The sequence below is a fragment of the Rhinolophus sinicus genome, chromosome 2, assembly GCF_057876585.1.
Source record: "Rhinolophus sinicus isolate RSI-liver-muscle chromosome 2, RSI-T2T, whole genome shotgun sequence".
Taxonomy (NCBI): Eukaryota; Metazoa; Chordata; class Mammalia; order Chiroptera; family Rhinolophidae; genus Rhinolophus; species Rhinolophus sinicus.
This window is the reverse complement of record NC_142502.1, coordinates 178,356,412-178,373,728: the sequence shown is the minus strand read 5'-3', so window position 1 is coordinate 178,373,728 and position 17,317 is coordinate 178,356,412. Positions and strand designations below refer to the sequence as shown.

At 34.8% G+C, this 17,317-nt stretch overlaps 1 protein-coding gene across 3 annotated transcripts in view; it reads right to left on the bottom strand.

Annotated features, from left to right (window-relative positions):
- The window catches only part of WDR35 (WD repeat domain 35), a 55,227-nt gene that overhangs the window by 17,323 nt on the left and 20,587 nt on the right, over nucleotides 1-17,317 (bottom strand). For 2 of the 3 annotated variants that reach the window (XM_019755120.3, XM_088796278.1), the window contains exons 10-17: nucleotides 16,998-17,183; nucleotides 13,552-13,584; nucleotides 13,130-13,190; nucleotides 7,335-7,479; nucleotides 4,229-4,298; nucleotides 3,126-3,179; nucleotides 828-937; nucleotides 136-346 (exon numbers count right to left, since the gene is read on the bottom strand). In XM_019755120.3, the coding sequence (XP_019610679.3) occupies nucleotides 136-346; nucleotides 828-937; nucleotides 3,126-3,179; nucleotides 4,229-4,298; nucleotides 7,335-7,479; nucleotides 13,130-13,190; nucleotides 13,552-13,584; nucleotides 16,998-17,183 (870 nt within the window). The remainder of the gene's footprint in view (nucleotides 1-135; nucleotides 347-827; nucleotides 938-3,125; nucleotides 3,180-4,228; nucleotides 4,299-7,334; nucleotides 7,480-13,129; nucleotides 13,191-13,551; nucleotides 13,585-16,997; nucleotides 17,184-17,317) is intronic. The other variant, XM_019755205.3, reaches the window with a different exon arrangement.

Here is a 17,317-nt window from a genome sequence, read left to right as displayed (position 1 = left end):
AATGTTTCTATTCATTTTCAGAAATGTATGCATCCAACACCAATAAACCTCTTGAATAAACAAAGGGGAAATATCCAGGTTTTGATACTTGGCTCACTATTTATGTCTTGTGAATGCTCATTTCTTGTTTTTTACCTCAGGATCCAAGTTTCTGAAAACGTACATTCTTGTCTTCTCCATCATTGCAAACAAATCAGGATTATCTTTGGCCCACTTCATATCCCAGACATCTTTTCGCTCCAGTTTTAACAGCTCGCCAGTAACTTGCTGTCCTGTGCTGTCTGTGACCCGAGCATCCAAGTCAAAAAAAGTCAGAACTCCTGAGATGTCGATGATAGCAAGACGACTACAAATAATGAAATTGGAGAAAGGGAAAATCGTACAATTATTACCAGCAATCACGAATACCATTACCTATAACCACTCTTCTTCAAAATCCATTCATCAGACCTTGAGAAGGTAGAAATGGCTTTAAATAAATAACTGGCTTTAAACAAATTTTTATAAATTTGATAGAAGACATGGTGTACTCTATTTTGCTTCCTTGTGAGGAAAAACTATTCAGGGGGATTAAAGCAGCAGGTATGCAAATAATTTAAAATATTATACTACAATTTCTATATTTTGCCCAGTTACAGAAAGACATCTAAATCAAATATAGTAAATACAAATATTTAACTACAAATACAATATAGTAAAACCACACTGACCTATTACAAGACAAGTTTAAAACAAACACACATCTTTGCATTTATTACACACATCCAACAATCCCAACTGATAACTTCTAAATCTGACATCTGCGTGAAGAGAGTTTTCAGACTTACCTAGAGTTGCAATTCAAGGACAACTGGTAGGCTCGACAATTAAGGGAATATTTTTGAATCAAACCAACATTCGGAAGGCTGTATCTCTGAATGGTGCCAGATTCACGAGCCTATGAAAATCACTTTGGATTACTAAAGCAAATTGACCATAATAATATTAAATTATAACTACAAGTCTCTCTATACGTTCATATATTTATTTTCAAAACCAAAGTTATGGTGTCACCGCGAATTCCCAATTCTGATACTGAATCATGTTACTGAGTACATGTTTCTCTCCTAACTTAATTAAAACCTTTTAAACGTGGAGGAAGGTGATCCGATTTTTTTTCATGTAACATTCAAAAAAGAAGTCAGGAACGTAGCTCTTTAATAATACACACTTTCTTACATCACAAGGAAGAAATATCTAGGGTTATTTATAGTTGCTGTCTAGGTTAATATTCAGGGTACATTAAAAGCTAAAACATAAAGCACTTACTGAATTAAACTTCATATATATGAAAAATGAATATAAGATCACCATGTGAAATAGTTGCTACTGAAAGTCTATGTTTCTATCCTATAGCCATCTATCTGATAAAGTTTTGTGGCAAAGGGAGAAGATGATCAGAAAGCAGAGATACAGTAAGTAGTTTAAATGTGTTTAAAGATAAAATAGAATATAAGTTTGTATGCAAGCCTTAAGGCTCACAGATCAACAGTTAGCACAACAGACAGGAGACATTTGAGGTTCTCAAAGCCCTCTGTGTCTGGAACCATGGCAATGGCACAAAGTGGAAGGTTCCACTCAGCCAGTCAATCTTTCTCTGTCCCCTTTGTATGGAGCAGCACTGCTTTTGCAGTGAGATTCTCAAGAGGGGCCTATCAGAAAAGCTGGGGGAGGATGGGAGAGGGGAGAGAGATTTTTTTTAACCTTTTCACTGTCGTTAATTGATTTCAAGTTTGTTCTCCAAAATGTGTCAGAAATCCACAGAAAATAATTACAGTATTTATAATTTAAGTAAATACAGTTAAGGTGCTACATTTTATTAAAATAAATGATTACTTTAAAGTATAAAAATTTCCTATTATTATTCATTCTTGAAAAACACAAAAATATAGAAAAATGTACACCTGCTTTCCTAAACTTCCTTCCTGGAACAGTGAGCTTGTGTGGTAAAGTCAAATGCCGCCGTCAGAGGCATGGAAATATCATTCGACTATAGACAAACGACGCAGGGAAAAGTTAAAGTATAAAAGGGACACATGGACTTAAAAGATTCAATATATTGGGGTATAAAACAAGATATTGTTTTTGAAAAAGGGGGTCCTGTGGCTTAAAAAGTTTGAAAAAGAAGTAGTTCTAAAAACTGTTTCTATTTCAATAATGAAAAACAGTTTTAAATGTAGAAGATATATTCTCCATTAGAACTTCTGGCTGGTATTAAAACTATTTGAGTGCATTTCTTATAGTGAGACTATCACTTAGGAATTAAGTCAATTTTTGTGATTGATCTGAGTTGCATGTTATTTTTTTCTGCAAATGTCAGAAACACAACAACAACAACAAATAACACTGCCATATAGCAAAAATCTGAAAAGAAATCAAGAGATGGACAGACCTGTGGACAGACCTAAGACAAACTGCTTAAAACATACGCTATGTTCATTTGGTGAGGAAAAATTAAGACTATGTTCTTATTCTTTTTCCCTTAAATTTGTTCCTGGCTAAAGAACGTACCTGGAACTGGAAATATACACTATTAAGGCTCTGTTTACATAATTCAAATTCAATGACTCTACCAGCATTACTATATTAAACATGTATCTTGAAAATCAGTATTTTCAAATGTCAAAACTCAAGAAAAGACACTATAACATTGATTTTATTTGAAAAACTCAGCAAAATTTGCCACATACTTCTTTATTTTACTGGCCAGCAAACACACCATGTCTTCATTCTAATTCTTATGAAAGTAGCTGAGCCAAAGTACTTTCTCCAGTATAAAATAGCAGGCCACAGAGCCAAGGAAACGCTCTAAGACCTAACACTACCCCATCCAGTCGGCCCCACCTGTGCCAACCCTTTAGCAGGCACATTCAACCGACAGTGTCAAATTCTCCCCCAATCTACTGCTTTTATAAACAGCTATTTTTGCAAATGATTAATAATTTGCAAGGCAATCTTTGAAACTTTTCCTATTTCTTATGTTAAACTTAGTAAAACAAGATATTCAAATCCAAAACACATTGTTTTACTCTATTTTTATAATGTAAACAATTGTTATTCATAAAATAATTTTTTTTACAACTTACCACAACCAATGTCTTATCAGAGGCAGTTATGGCACAAATTGGATCCCTTGTGCCCTAAAATAAATAAATTGTTATTCTTTAACAAATATTTATTGAATGACTAATCTAGTATAAGGTAGTATGCAATTCACTAAAAACACTTCAATAATACATTTATTAATTTAACAAACATTTACTTACTGAGCACCTACTATGTGCGAGACAACAAACTAAGCACTGGAGAGACTTGGAAGAAATCTTTACCCTCAGGGATTACTCAAAAGTCTCCTGGGAAAGACAGTGGACAGAACACCTAACTACAGTACAGTACGCTAGAAGTACAGGCACGCACAGGAGTTATGAGAACACAGAGGAAGGAGCATCTAACTTATACCGAAATGGGCAGGGAGGCAAAACCCTGAGTTTAGTCGTAAAAGATGAACAGATAATAGAAGGACCAGCTCATGCCAAAATGAGGGAGAGATGACATGGCACTGCCACAATCTGGGTGGATCTCAAGAACTTATGCTTAGAGAAAAAAAAGCCAATCTCAACAGGTCAAATGCTATACGGGATTCCATTCATTAAAACATTCTCAGAGTAACAAAAAACTCTAGAGGTGGAAACAAATTAGTGGTTGCCAGGGAACAGGGATGGAGGTGGAGAGTGGATGTGAAAATGAAGAAGTAACACCAGGTAGGTTCCTTTATGGTGACAAAATCACACAGAGCTATACACATACATACATGTAAAAACTAGTGAAAACAATAAGGAATCAGGTAGTAGTTTAACAAACAGTATCACTATCAATGTCAATTTCCCAATTTTGATATTACACGAGTTACAGAAAATGTCACCACTGAGGGAATCTGGGTAATGAGGTTCTTCCATATGCTATTTTTGCAACTTCCTGTGAGCCTATGATTATTTCAAAATAACACGTTTTTTAAAATCAAAAGAAGAAAAATATAGCAAATCTAGAAAAAGGTTTTCAGAATAGAAAATTTTTAAAAGAATTACTAGAATCATATGCTATCACTGAAAACAAATTCTTTTGCAGGTCGCAAAATAAAATCACAAATCTATAGATCTTAACATTCGCCGGCAATAATAACATCACCTACTTGAATGGCTTTACTATAATCAAGCACGCCGTCCACTGAGCCAGGAGGAGCATCATCAACGTGATAAATTCTAGGGGGAGAATCAGAATTTCAAAGATAGGATAAAGGTTCTACTATTTCATCATCTCTAGAACAGTTAAAGGATTGGATGACAGTAACGACTATTGTTATTTAACATAAATGTCCTTACGATTTTTTGAAGAGTTCTTGACGAAGTTCAATCTTATAAAGGTCGAAACTATCTACCAAATGTTTACTAGCTATACAAGTGATATGTTCATGAAAGCTGTGCCAAAAATATACGTGAACATTGGATCACATATTTCCAGTGAATTTCATTAAGTCCCAAGAGATATCTTACCTTACTTTCCAAATGAACGTCAGTCAGTAGTAACTTCTAAGACACTAAGTTTCTCTGTTGTTTCTCTATAACTTCCCTTCTGTCAATGTGCTTAATAAAGGTAAAACTTAAACATACTGGGAAGCTCTAATTAACGGAATTTTTGTTCTGAAGTAAAAATCCTTCCCTACAGTGTTACTAAGATGTGCCACTTTTGGATTTCCACCACTCCCTGATACTTTCATTGCAATACTTATTCACGCCAGTGTCACTGCTAGTTTACTTCTGTCTCCCACTAAGATGGTGAGTTTCCTGGAGACAAAGCCTATATCTGCAGTGCGTACGTAGCACACTGCCACACATTGTCAGTTACTCTATAATGTCTGCTGAAAAAATATTAAAATGAATGTGACAACATGGATGGATCTTGAGAGTGTAATGCTGAGCGAAATAAGTCAGACAGAAAAAGCAGAGAACCATGTGATTTCACTGCTATGTGGTATATAAACCAAAAGCAACAAAAGAACAAGACAAACAAATGAGAAACAGAAACTCATAGACACAGACAATGGTTTGGTGGTTGCCAGAGGGTAAGGGGGGTGGGGGGGTGAGGGGTAAGGGGGATCGAATATATGGTGATGGAAGGAGAACTGACTCTGTGTGATGAACACACAATGGGATTTATAGATGATGTAATACAGAATTGTACACCTGAAATCTATGTAATTTTACTAACAATTGTCACCTCAATAAATTTAATAAAAAAATAAAATAAAATAAAATAAAAATAAAAAAAATGAATGGAGGTAAATAGAGTAGATACATCATAGAGTAGCTATGAGGCCCTGGGGAAGTTACTTAACTTCTCTGAGCCTCCATTTCTCCATCTGTAGAAATTCTCCCTTTACAGGGTTTTTGAGAGGTATCAATAAAATCATGTTTGTAAAGCACATATACTTAAAAAGGGATCAAATAGTTGTAGCTGTAATATAATCACAGGACAATCAAGCCATTCTCCATCTTTAAAATGTAATGAAATTTTACCAGTGCTAAATTGAAATCATAATTCTACTTCCATCAATGTAACAAGATCAAATGTTAAATAAACTTAATAGAAATATGTTCAGTACAGAAAGGTGGGCCAACTGAGAGGTACCATGTTTCTGCATTTTAGCACATTTCTATTAAGTATATACAGTTACTACTTCTACTTAGTTGTCACAAAATAAAAGTTGAAGATTAGAACAGGTCTCTCAAGAGATCATCTGACCCACCTCCCTGTCTTAAAACAAGTAGGGTACTATAAGAAAGGTCAATCTAAGTAGCTCAGAGCCAGATAAACTGGCTTTATGTCCCATCTCTACTAATCAGCTCATGACCTTTGGCAAATAGTTTAAGCTTGCGTCTCAGTTTCCTCTCCAAGAAACAGGAATAATAGGAGAATTGACGAGACTTAGCACAGTGTCTGGCACACAAGAAGTACTCAGTATTGCCTGTTATCATCATCATCAACTGTACTTTACAGATAAGGAAACTGAGATCCAGAGGAAGTAGCACAAAGTCACTAAAATTGGTAAATATATCCCAGATAGAAATAGAAGGAAATGATGCCATCTTTACTGACACAAAAGCCAGAAACGCTTCAGCCGGCTCACAGAGGACACTCACTGTATGGAGGGGCTAGACTTTTCTGCACCCCCCCGTCCTAAGATCCGCCTTCTCCCCCAAACTGCAGGTCTCTTGCTGTTGCTGCCACTGCCACATAACTGTCCTCAAACGGGCCAAAGATTCTTCCTGCTGAATCTTTCAGAAGTAGCGAGAAGACAAGATACAGTATTTTTCAACTGGTGTTTTCTGCTTCCACGTGAACTCACATATCCAAAATACTTTTACTGGAGACGTATCTCCTATCTTAGTACATGAGTGAGTCTTCAAGGGAAGGGAAGATTGCATTAAGATTCAAGTTAGGTGGGAAGAAGATGATTTGAGAAAGTAACCTGGGATTTCTGACATGACTGCCCATCAACACAGGCCTATTAAGAATCATTAGGTTAAAACATTCAACAAAATGCTTTACTTAAAGGCGTAGGATAATAACAAAAGGGAAACACACCTAGAGTATCACTAAAACATACAGTAGAACTTACAACACACAGTAAATGCATCTGCACCTTGACACTGACTCTTATTATAGAGAATCCCTCCATCCTGGCTCCTCACTTCTCCATGTGGTGGAGCCCTCTTTATCCCCAGTTACCAGTCATTGGTCCAAACCCAGACTCCCTGGAATCCAGGGTAAGAAAAAGAACCCAAGTGACCAGTTTTCCCCACCTAAGACCTCCTCAGTGTCTAAGGACCTGCCTCTCCTATGGTGAACAATACTAGGATCGCCCCCCACCCTCCTGAAAAGACCCGCCACTAACACATAGGAATGAAGACATTCAGACCGCAATGGAATAATCACATTTCAGTAGAGCGTTATCACTGTAATATGGTGAGAGCATATGAGTGAGAATAGCCATTTCCTTATAAAAACACAGATTTCCAGTCTTTATCTCTAAGGTCTTTCTTTTATTACACTATGCTTACCTCTCTTTTATTTTGATAAATTTAAACAGATACATTTGAAAGACATTCAAATTAATGGGAAAGCATTGTTTCTATTAAAACAATTTAAGGTTCTCAAGCATGACAACTTACAATTAACTATGTCTGATTTAAATGTGATATGGTTGAACTTCCACAAATATGCATCAAAAGATATACCTTTCTCTCCCTTCTTTTCGAGACCGTGTGATCTGATTAATTTCCAACGCTGTAAGCTTCTTTGCCACACGATATTGCCAGGTATAAAATGCTTCTTTTGAAGCTGCTATTACATGAGTTTTGTTCATTGCAACAAATAATGGTACTATTAAAAAGAACATAAAGACAATTAGGTTACAGTTACACAGAATCACAGAATGTTTGTGCTGCAAAAGGGCTTCAGTGATCACTGAGCCCAACCCCCCTCATTTTACAGACAATATACCCCACACACAGTTTGGGAAATCAGATGAGAGTCAAAAGCTTGAAGAACCACACAGAAAACATTAACTCAAAATGGATCAAAGACCTAACCATAGAGCTCTTAGAAGAAAATGTAAGAGTAAATCTTTGTGCCTTTGGGGTTAAGTAAGAGTTTCTTAAATATAATACCAAAAAGCACAAGCTACAAAAGTAGACAAATTGGACTTCATCAAAATTAAAAACAGTTGTGCATTAAAAACATTAGCTCTTCAGAGGATACCATCAAAACAGTGAAAAGACAACCCACAGAAGAGAGAATATATTTCCAAAGGACATGCATGATAAGGAATTATATCTAGACTATGCAAAGAACTCTTACAGCTCAAAAAGATAAACAGCCCAGTTGAAAAATGGGCATAGGATCCGAACATAAATCTCTCCAATGAAGAAATACAAATGACCATTAAGCAAATGAAAAGATATTCAACATCATTAGCCAGGAGGCAAATGCAAATCAAAACCACAACGAGATACCACTTCATACCCACTACAATGGCTAGAATCAGGAGTCAGGCAACACCCGAGTATTGGCAAGGATGCGGAGAAATGGTAGGGATACAGAGTGGTACCCCCACTTTGAAAGCCAGCTTAGCAGTTCCTCAAAATGGTAACTATAACATATTCTCCAGCAATTCCACTCTTAGTGAAATACCCAAGAGAAATGAAAACATATGTCCACACAAAAACTCATATACAAATGTTCATAACAGCATTATTCACAATAGCCAAAAAATAGAAACAGCCCAAAGGCCCACTGAAGAATGGATAAATAAAACCCCATTCCTTCCCCCCAACCCCACTACAGGTACCGCTTGGTTCAGGTATTTATCCTTCTCTCTGATCTCATATGTTTTATATTTCCTCATTTATTTAGAAAAGAAAATTCTCCAAAGTTCCTTCCTAATTTAGGAATACAATTCTCCTAAACATATAACTGTTTTTCATCTGTTGTTTCTTAGAGACATTTAATTAAGCTCCTACTGTGTACCCTTTGAAGAAACAGATAGTCTCATCAAATCCCTTTTACAGGTAAAGAAACAAAGAATTAAAGAAGTAAAATGAGTTGTCCAAAGTCACAAACTAAATAAACAATATAAAATTAAACAAAATCACACAAATATATAAAAACAAAAAACTTTACAAAAGATCATTTTGGTACCTAATTTCTAAACGTATGATTAAAATGGTGCAAAACTTATTATTTATTCTATTCATAAATATTTTTGAAGTCACCATTTATATATATGGCCAGAATAAACGAATAGTGTTAATAGCAGCTACTGTGTATGGAGTTCTTGCCACAGGTCAAATAAGAGAACATTTAAGGCAATAAGAGACTTAGAAACTGAACAAAGGATTAGAAACTAGACCAAGGGTATGATGTTAATTGAATACATTAACAACTTGGGAATTGAAATTCAAGAATTTTAATATACTAAATAATTCAGTATAATTGAATCATATTTTAAAAATTATTTCATTACAATTGTCAAGATTTTTCTGTTCAAATTGTGTACTATTACCAAACTCTAGAGGGAGCCAGAAGCCTTTCCCTCGGGAAACAATTCCTTGACCGGCAGGCAGTCCAGGAGAAAGGTGGCAAAGCCTGTGGGGAGCTGAGTGGGATGAATCAGCAGGCCAGGCCCAGACTTTGTTCAGCTTTCCCTGAACCCACTGACACTAAATCGTAAGACATTTGCTAATACTTAGTAAATTCTATCACGGAGACTCTGACGCTAGTAACTATGATGAGCTCAGTGGGCTGCCAAGTTCACAAACCATAACTGCTTTCCCTTACAGTTTTTTTCCAAGCATATAAAAGCATTTTTCTAACCAATGTCTACCTACGATTATAAATTTTACTTGTGTCCCTTTCTTTTGATACATCCTAAATAATTACAAGAGTTTATCACCAGCCTGATTAACTCAAAATTAAAACGTTAGTGGTTCACAATAAAAGACTACTTGGATTCAAATCACAGAGTTAGGCATTTGCTAACTCTGTGGCTTAGATAAATTACTTATTCTCTCTGAACCTTAGTTTACTTACTATAAATTGAAGATAATAATAATAATACCAATTTTATAGAGTTGTTTTAAAGATTAACAGAAATAAATACAAAGCATAAATCAGTGCCTGGCATAGAATAAATGCTTACTAATAACAATTTTAAAAGCCAATATTTATTGAATTTTTAAAAGTTATGTCAAGCATATATTTTAATATAACTATATTAACTATAATTATGTAGTTATAATATAACATATAATCATATTAATATATTATATATATTAACTCACAACCACCCTATAAGGTAGACATTATTATTATTATCCCCTCTTAGCAGATGAAGACCCTGAAGGATGGAATGGTGAGATAACTTCCTGAAGCTGCATAGCTAGAAAGCGGTAGAAGCTGGAACACAAACCCAGTTAATCTGGCTCCAGAATCTGTGCCCTTAACCACTGTGGCATATTGTCTCTCATTAAGGGTTAATAAATGTTAAGTGTGATTGTTATTCTTGTTTTTACTTGTATTATCTACATAGCTTTTTATAATAAAACCATATACAGATCCACTAGTCAATATGAAAAACGAGTACATACAAATATATCTGACACATGTTCTTTTGAATCAGTATGGCAGTCATTTCAGCAAATTCGCATGGGTAGCTAACCCCTATCTACATAAATTATGCTAGATCTTTATTAAAAGATCCATCCCAGCCAGTTCTTAGTTCTTAGTTTCCTAGAACTAAGCCTCTAGGGAAAAGTCAGAAGACAAAATTCACACCCAGGATAAAAGCACTCGTCCGTCTCAACTATTCAATTATCTGGAAAGAGAAACTCATAATATCAAGAAAGATTACTGGAAAAAAAATTTAAGAAAGTAATTATGCTTTCATTGATTGAACTTTATAACACTAATAAGTAGTAGTTCCTAGCCAAGCAAGGATGTAAAATAATTTAAAACAGCTGATGAGTTCACATATAAGTACAACCTCCTTGTAATATTTAAATGCTGAGGCCTGAAATAAATGTCTACATCTGATGCTCCCCGCTTTCCCACGTATTCATTTCTCAGTCCTTTAAAGAGCTGGTAAACTGAAGTTGCACGGAAATGTTTCATCAATGTACCTCCCTCGAACACGGGTAAGAGCCAGGGCATGTGTCACAGCCCATCACAAGGAGGCCCCCACGTGCTCCCAAAAAAACGGGGGCAGCACAGGCACTTGGCAGGCCTTCGTTCCTCTGCAAATGCTGTTTTCTCTCCTTAAATAGGGAAATACTTATCCTCCAAAACTCAGCTCAGATGAAACCTTCTCTTGGTAGAAAAGAAGTCCCTAACATCCTTATGCACTAATATCCATTTATCTAGCACCTAGCACTAAAATAGCTGGCACACAGTAGGGGGGCAATAGTCATTGTTCAACGGATTAACTATATTTTAATTATCTCTTCAGATATCTTACAAGAAATGTCCCAATTAATCTCTCATCCCTTCCGGTACCCAGTATAGTACCTGAAATAGTATATGCTCATTGATGATTTGCTAAATGAATGGATTATATTTCAAATATTTTCATCTATTCAATAAAGATTTGTTACGGGACAAACACAGTATTAGACAGTGAGGATCCAGAAATGAATAAGATATAGATCTTTAAGAAGCTCAAAATCTTGTAGGCGAAGATATACAAGAAAATGAAGAATCACAATGCAGAGTTAAGTACTTTGAATAAAAACATACCAAAGGTATTTATTTTGAGAGCTCAAAACAAGAACACCAAAAAGGGTACCTAACTTCTCCACATGCAGAGAGAGCCTCAACAGAGCCTCACAAAGTAAAAGTCTATGAAAATGTATAAAGTTATTTTTTAAAGTTTCTATAGAGATTGTCAGGAGGAAGAGTGACAAAAAAAATTACACTTTCCAGAACAATATCAGTTACATACTTCTTTGCTTTAGCTTCTAGTCCTCATGAAAATTTGGCATAGAAAATTTAAAAAAAAAAGGAATTTTACAGGATATGTATGAATCAAAAATGTTGAGTCTTGGCTGAGTTTACTACAGACCAATGAAAGAACTGTTTGTTAAAATTTCAGCCAGCGAGACTGCAAAAAAGTTTCAAGACTAAAAATACAAATAATCATGCCCTCAAGCAATTGCCATTTTATGAAGGTGAGGTACTTACATCTGGCATTATTAAAAAATGGACTACCTGCAATCAAAAGTACTTTGGGGCTAACCCTATCTGACTATGATTCTAAGTTAAAATTTGATGTTAAAAGAAAAAGCATATAACCTGAATATTAATAGAATTTACCCCTTAGATTATGTTTCTCATGAACAGAAAATATTCATTTGACAAGTATGTAATAATTTTAAGATAATCCTTTAACATGAATATATATATATATATATATATATATATATATATATATATATATATACGTTCATATACATAGAAACATATAAATATGCCTAAGTAACAATGAACATAAGACATGAGGTTGAAAAGTTTCAAGATATAAAAGTGAGTAACCAAGACCCTAAACATAAATATAAAATCTCTGAGGCCAGTAAACTATTTCTCACAGTTGCTTGTATTACCCAAACAGCTTAGCAAAATAAAACACTTATAAGTCAGGCATTAATATTTGATTGTTAAGGCTAAACATAAAATCTGAAAAAAAAAAGGACTAGTTCTCAGATTCAGAAAATAAATCAATGGGTCTTCAATTTTTGAAATCTCATAATTTTTATAATACTATATCCAATAAACTACCATATGCTTTAAAAGAAAACTATTACTTTTGGAAATTATAGTGAAATGGCAACAAAATATTTGGTAATAATTTTTAACAAAATACTTAGAATAAGATTTAAAGTTTTTTAATGATTATTTTCATAGCTGTTGGATACAGGGAGCAGTAAATCTTAAGTAACAAATGTCTTCTGAAAACAAAAAGTGAGGAATTTTTAAAGCTGTCCCTATTAATAGACTGATTTCATTAGAAAATTCTGGAAAGGGCAAACTCACATTTACAAGCAGCTAAAGTGTTTTTTATGGAAGAGTAGTATTTACAAGCAGTTTATTAATAATAAAAGTGGCTTAAGGGCAAAATTCTTCCTATAATCTTCATTTTATTACACACTAATCATTATACTGCATACCAATGCCTATACAATTATATTTCCCATTTAAAGCAAATGATGGAAGTACAGCAGTTGTGAGATTATTATGGATTTTAGCTAGAATAACCTTATAATTGATTGTATTACCAGAATACTTCTGGTGAATACAGTGAAATGGAGCATTAATAATTGTACCATGACAACAGTATAAAGTGGACCTAGCAAACCAGGATGTATGCTCACCCTTGTTTTGGAGAACACCATTCTAATTAATAATATTACTGGTAGGTTTTTTCCTTAGTTTCACAAATAAAACTTCATTAAAGAGGGAATAAATATTAACATTTCCTTACCAATTTCAATGTATTTGGGATCCAAGGGTGTGCCAATAGAATTACAAAGAACTAGAACAAACTGTGAACAAATAAAACAAAAAGTATCAGAACTCATGCTTATGTGCAATAAAGGAAATAATGTCTAATGTATCATGCTTATCTCTTTTTCAAGTATCACTAACAAATAACTGATAAAATTGTTAAGTCAAACAATAACAGATATAATTTACTGCATTAAAAATAAAGAAATATGAATTAAAATTAAAACCAGGCTGATTTCTCAAGAATGGAACAGTGTGGTTTTTAAGAGACCACTTAAGAAACACAAATACACTGGCTACTTTTCAATATTTTCAGTTCTAAAATTCCTGATCATCTATAACCTCAAAATTCATTTTTATCGTATAATCAGCTAAATAAGAGCTTATTTAATTTGTTACCGTTGCACCAAATGTTTCCATCTCATTCTCCTCCTTTGAAGCATGACATGAAAAGCATGACATGACATGAGAAATTCAGAAAAAGTCAGTTAACTCAGAAAAAAAACATAATCCAACTTAACGAAAATAACTTAAAATGCCCATTAGTCAACACATACACCAACAATTATCAATTAATATTACAAAAAGTAATCAAGCGTAGTGCATACTTTGTCACATTATTCTAAAGTGATCATTTTATTTGTCTTACTGTTAGCCACCTTTTCTATATCTTGTACTAAGAATACTATTTAACTTAGATGCTTTCCTGATGAGAATGATTTCAAGTTAGTCAATTCTCTATGTACTATTACACACAGACTATGTCTTACTGTTTCAGCATCTCACATAGTCTTAATGACAATAATTATGCTAAAATATCATCATTTATTCTCCCACTACTTAAAATAAGCTTACTTACTGCCAGAAAATACCACAAATAATTTGTATTTTTTAATTTACTTATCATTGACCTGCTCAGTTTATAGAATCAAACAGTTCCATGAGACTTCTTACTAAAAACGCGAGTCTCCCCTAACGTCCCCATTTCTTGCTCCCCAGGGTAACTACTTTCAGCTCCTTTAACTCATCTTTTTGAAATTTACCTCCACAAATCTAAATAACTCTGTTTACAATGCTACTTCTTTTGTTGTTTTGTTTCAGTTTGGGGCATTATCTACTAACTGCCCACTATAAAAGCTACATACTTAGTAGCTCTCTTTCACCCCTTTCCCAATGTGGCTTCCACCACACAGGAATAAACTTCCATCCCTCCACCTTTCCACTTGTAATTTTGTTGGATCAGAATTTAGAGTTTAATACATTTATTATACTTCAACTAAAAGGTTTTTTTTAATTAAAAATCCAGTGGGTATATCATTTTGACCACATAAATGCCAGTCACAGCTGAGTTGTCACCTATATCATGATTTAGTCTCCTTTCAAGCACATTTTGCTTTCCCTGTAGTTGGTAATTGTCTCTATTATTTCTCTTTGCTCAGTTTTCTCTGTATTTATTACCTCCCAGTGATGTATGTCTCCTCGCAAGGGTTCCATCACATAAAGAATTCTATTAACTTCATCTTGAATTTCTTCTGCAACCGTGTGACCTGCTTCCATCAGCTCTCATGACTCCCTAGGCAAGCTGCTACCACTCCTCACCTAGTTGCTGGATTATTCTGTTCCCTCCTCTTTCTTACTTTATTCCTCTTTTTTGGTAGACCATATTCTGAAGTATTATAACTTTCCAAGATAAGGAAGCTTGGAAAGCAAAATTCTGGTGACCTTGTACATCTAAAAATGTCTTTATGATACCTTCATTTTAATTAGTAGATTGCTTAAGATATGGAAATCAAGATGGGAAGTCCTAGTCTCCAAAGTAATGCTGTTGACAAGTAGAATGCCATAATGATACTGGATCCTATGAAGTCTGTTTTTCCCCTCTGAAAGCTTGTAGGATCTCCTTTTTGTCCCCAGTGTTCTAAAATTTCACAGTGATGTGCCTTGATATGGAAATATTTTTATTCACTGAGCTAGACACTTTCAATCCAGAAACTCAAGAAAATTTTTCTTGAATTTTTTTCCCCAGAATTACCCTTCTTCCATTTGCATGTTCACTCTTTTTAGAACTATTATTCAAATGCTGATCTTCCAGGATGGTCCTCTAATTTTCTTATCTTTTCACTCCTATTCTCCATGTCCTTGTCTTTTTGCTCCACTTTACAGGAGTTTTCCTTCATTTGTTTTGTAATGCTTTTGCCAAATTTTTGTTATCGTATTTGCAATTTCCAAAAGCTTCCTTTACTGTGGTACCCTTTCCTTGTTTTATGGATGTTAATAATATTCTCTGAAGACACTTTGAAATGATTCTTTGGAAGTGTTCTTCTTCCTCCCAGTACTTTTCTGCCTGTGTTTATTCTCGTGTGTCTGTTAAAGCACATGTTTTCCTCAAATGTCCAACAACCCAGGTCTATCTGCTTGTATTTAAGAGTATGAAACTGAAAAGCCATTTGGAATCTATTTGTGAGTCTCACTGACTCTGGTCTTCACAGTAAGGTGACCAGGCAGGAATGTTTCCTTGGGGGGGCTCCCCTTAGAAGTGATTTTAGACGTTTTTTGCTCTGGAACTGCTAAGATTCTCCAGAAAGGACTCTTCCACTCTCCTACCTGGAAGATATATGCTCACCTGCCATTATTTTGGGTACCAAGTGGGAAAAGACGACTGGGGGACACCGAATAGCAAATTTTGAATTTAATTGCCTTCTTTTCAGCAGATTTCCTCCACCTTTACCTATGCTTGGTGCCCTTCAGTGCAGACTTTTTTAATCCTCTCTGTCCAGTCTCCAGAGGTGGGAGAAGGACAGCTGCCCACGGGCTCAGTAGAAGGAGGGGATCTAGGAAACAGTTTCTCTGTATGACTTTTGCTTGTTTGTTTTTGGGGTTTGTTTTTTTTAAGTTTTCTCCTTCCTGCATAATTTTCGGTACATCCAAATTGCTTTTCTGTTTGTTTCTTTCTCCTACCAGGCACCATTGAGTCCCGTGTCTCTTCAGGATTCTGCGTTGTAAACTGGTTGCTTCTTTGTTGTCTCTACTTAACGGCATAGGATTCAGCTTTCTTAGGTCTGCTAAGGTAATTACCACCAATCCACCTACTCTCTAACCTCCAAAGCTATGTTGCCATTTCCTCTCTCTTTCTAGTCCCTATGGGCTTATGACTTCATTAAAAATACCTTGCATAATACTCTTGCTTTAGTGAGTTTTAGGAGAGAACAGAGCCACATGTGGCTTTTCAAATGGCCACTTAAACCAAAAACTGTATTTTTAATGGGATAAAATAATTTATAACATAGCCACAGACAATGATAAATCCTTTTTTGGAAAATGTACATGCTTCTGCAAATACGTAAATTGTTAGCATGCTTTTTACAAAGGCATTATTTATGTTATTTATTTTGCACTATAAGACATTGATTTTGAAAGCAATATAACTCTAAATAAAAGTATATTTCTCCATGTCAAAGCTATCCAAAGTGTCATAATGGTCATTATTATATAATTTCTTGATCATTATAATAGACATCTGGATATTCACTTTTGCTTGTGGAATTTTAACTTGGAAACGGATTGTGGTATTTTAAATATATTTCAGAGACAAAAAGCTTCAGTACTGAACCGGTCAATATGAAATGTCAGTGGATTAGCTGATTAAAGAAAAAACTCAGGTGACATAAAACCAATGGGGTCACATAATTTTCCAAAACAGAGGTCTAAACAGACATGGCCAATAGACCCATTCTTCACTGTACCTGCCTGTACAGGGAACATACTTGAGAAGGTTCATCTACATATGGCCCAATTCTGTCCAACAGTTAACCCATCCAAGTTTTAAAATATCAAGGAACACCTACCTGAGGATGATTTTCATCAGCTTTTGTGGCCAAAATGCAGAAATCTCCACAGGTAGTAATAGAAATGAGGCTCTTCACATATTTAACATATTTCTCATTGTTTTTCGTATCCCAAAATACAACACAGTACTCTGGACGATCAGATCTAGTATAAGCATAAACTACAGTATTTGAGCAATAACCCCACTAGGAAGAAAAGAAGGAAGAAAGAGAGGGAACAGGAGGAGGGAAGAGAAGGAAAGAAACAAAAAGGGAGAAAGAACATTTAACATTGGGAAATATAATAAAAATCATATTATTATATTTGTACTCTAGAAATA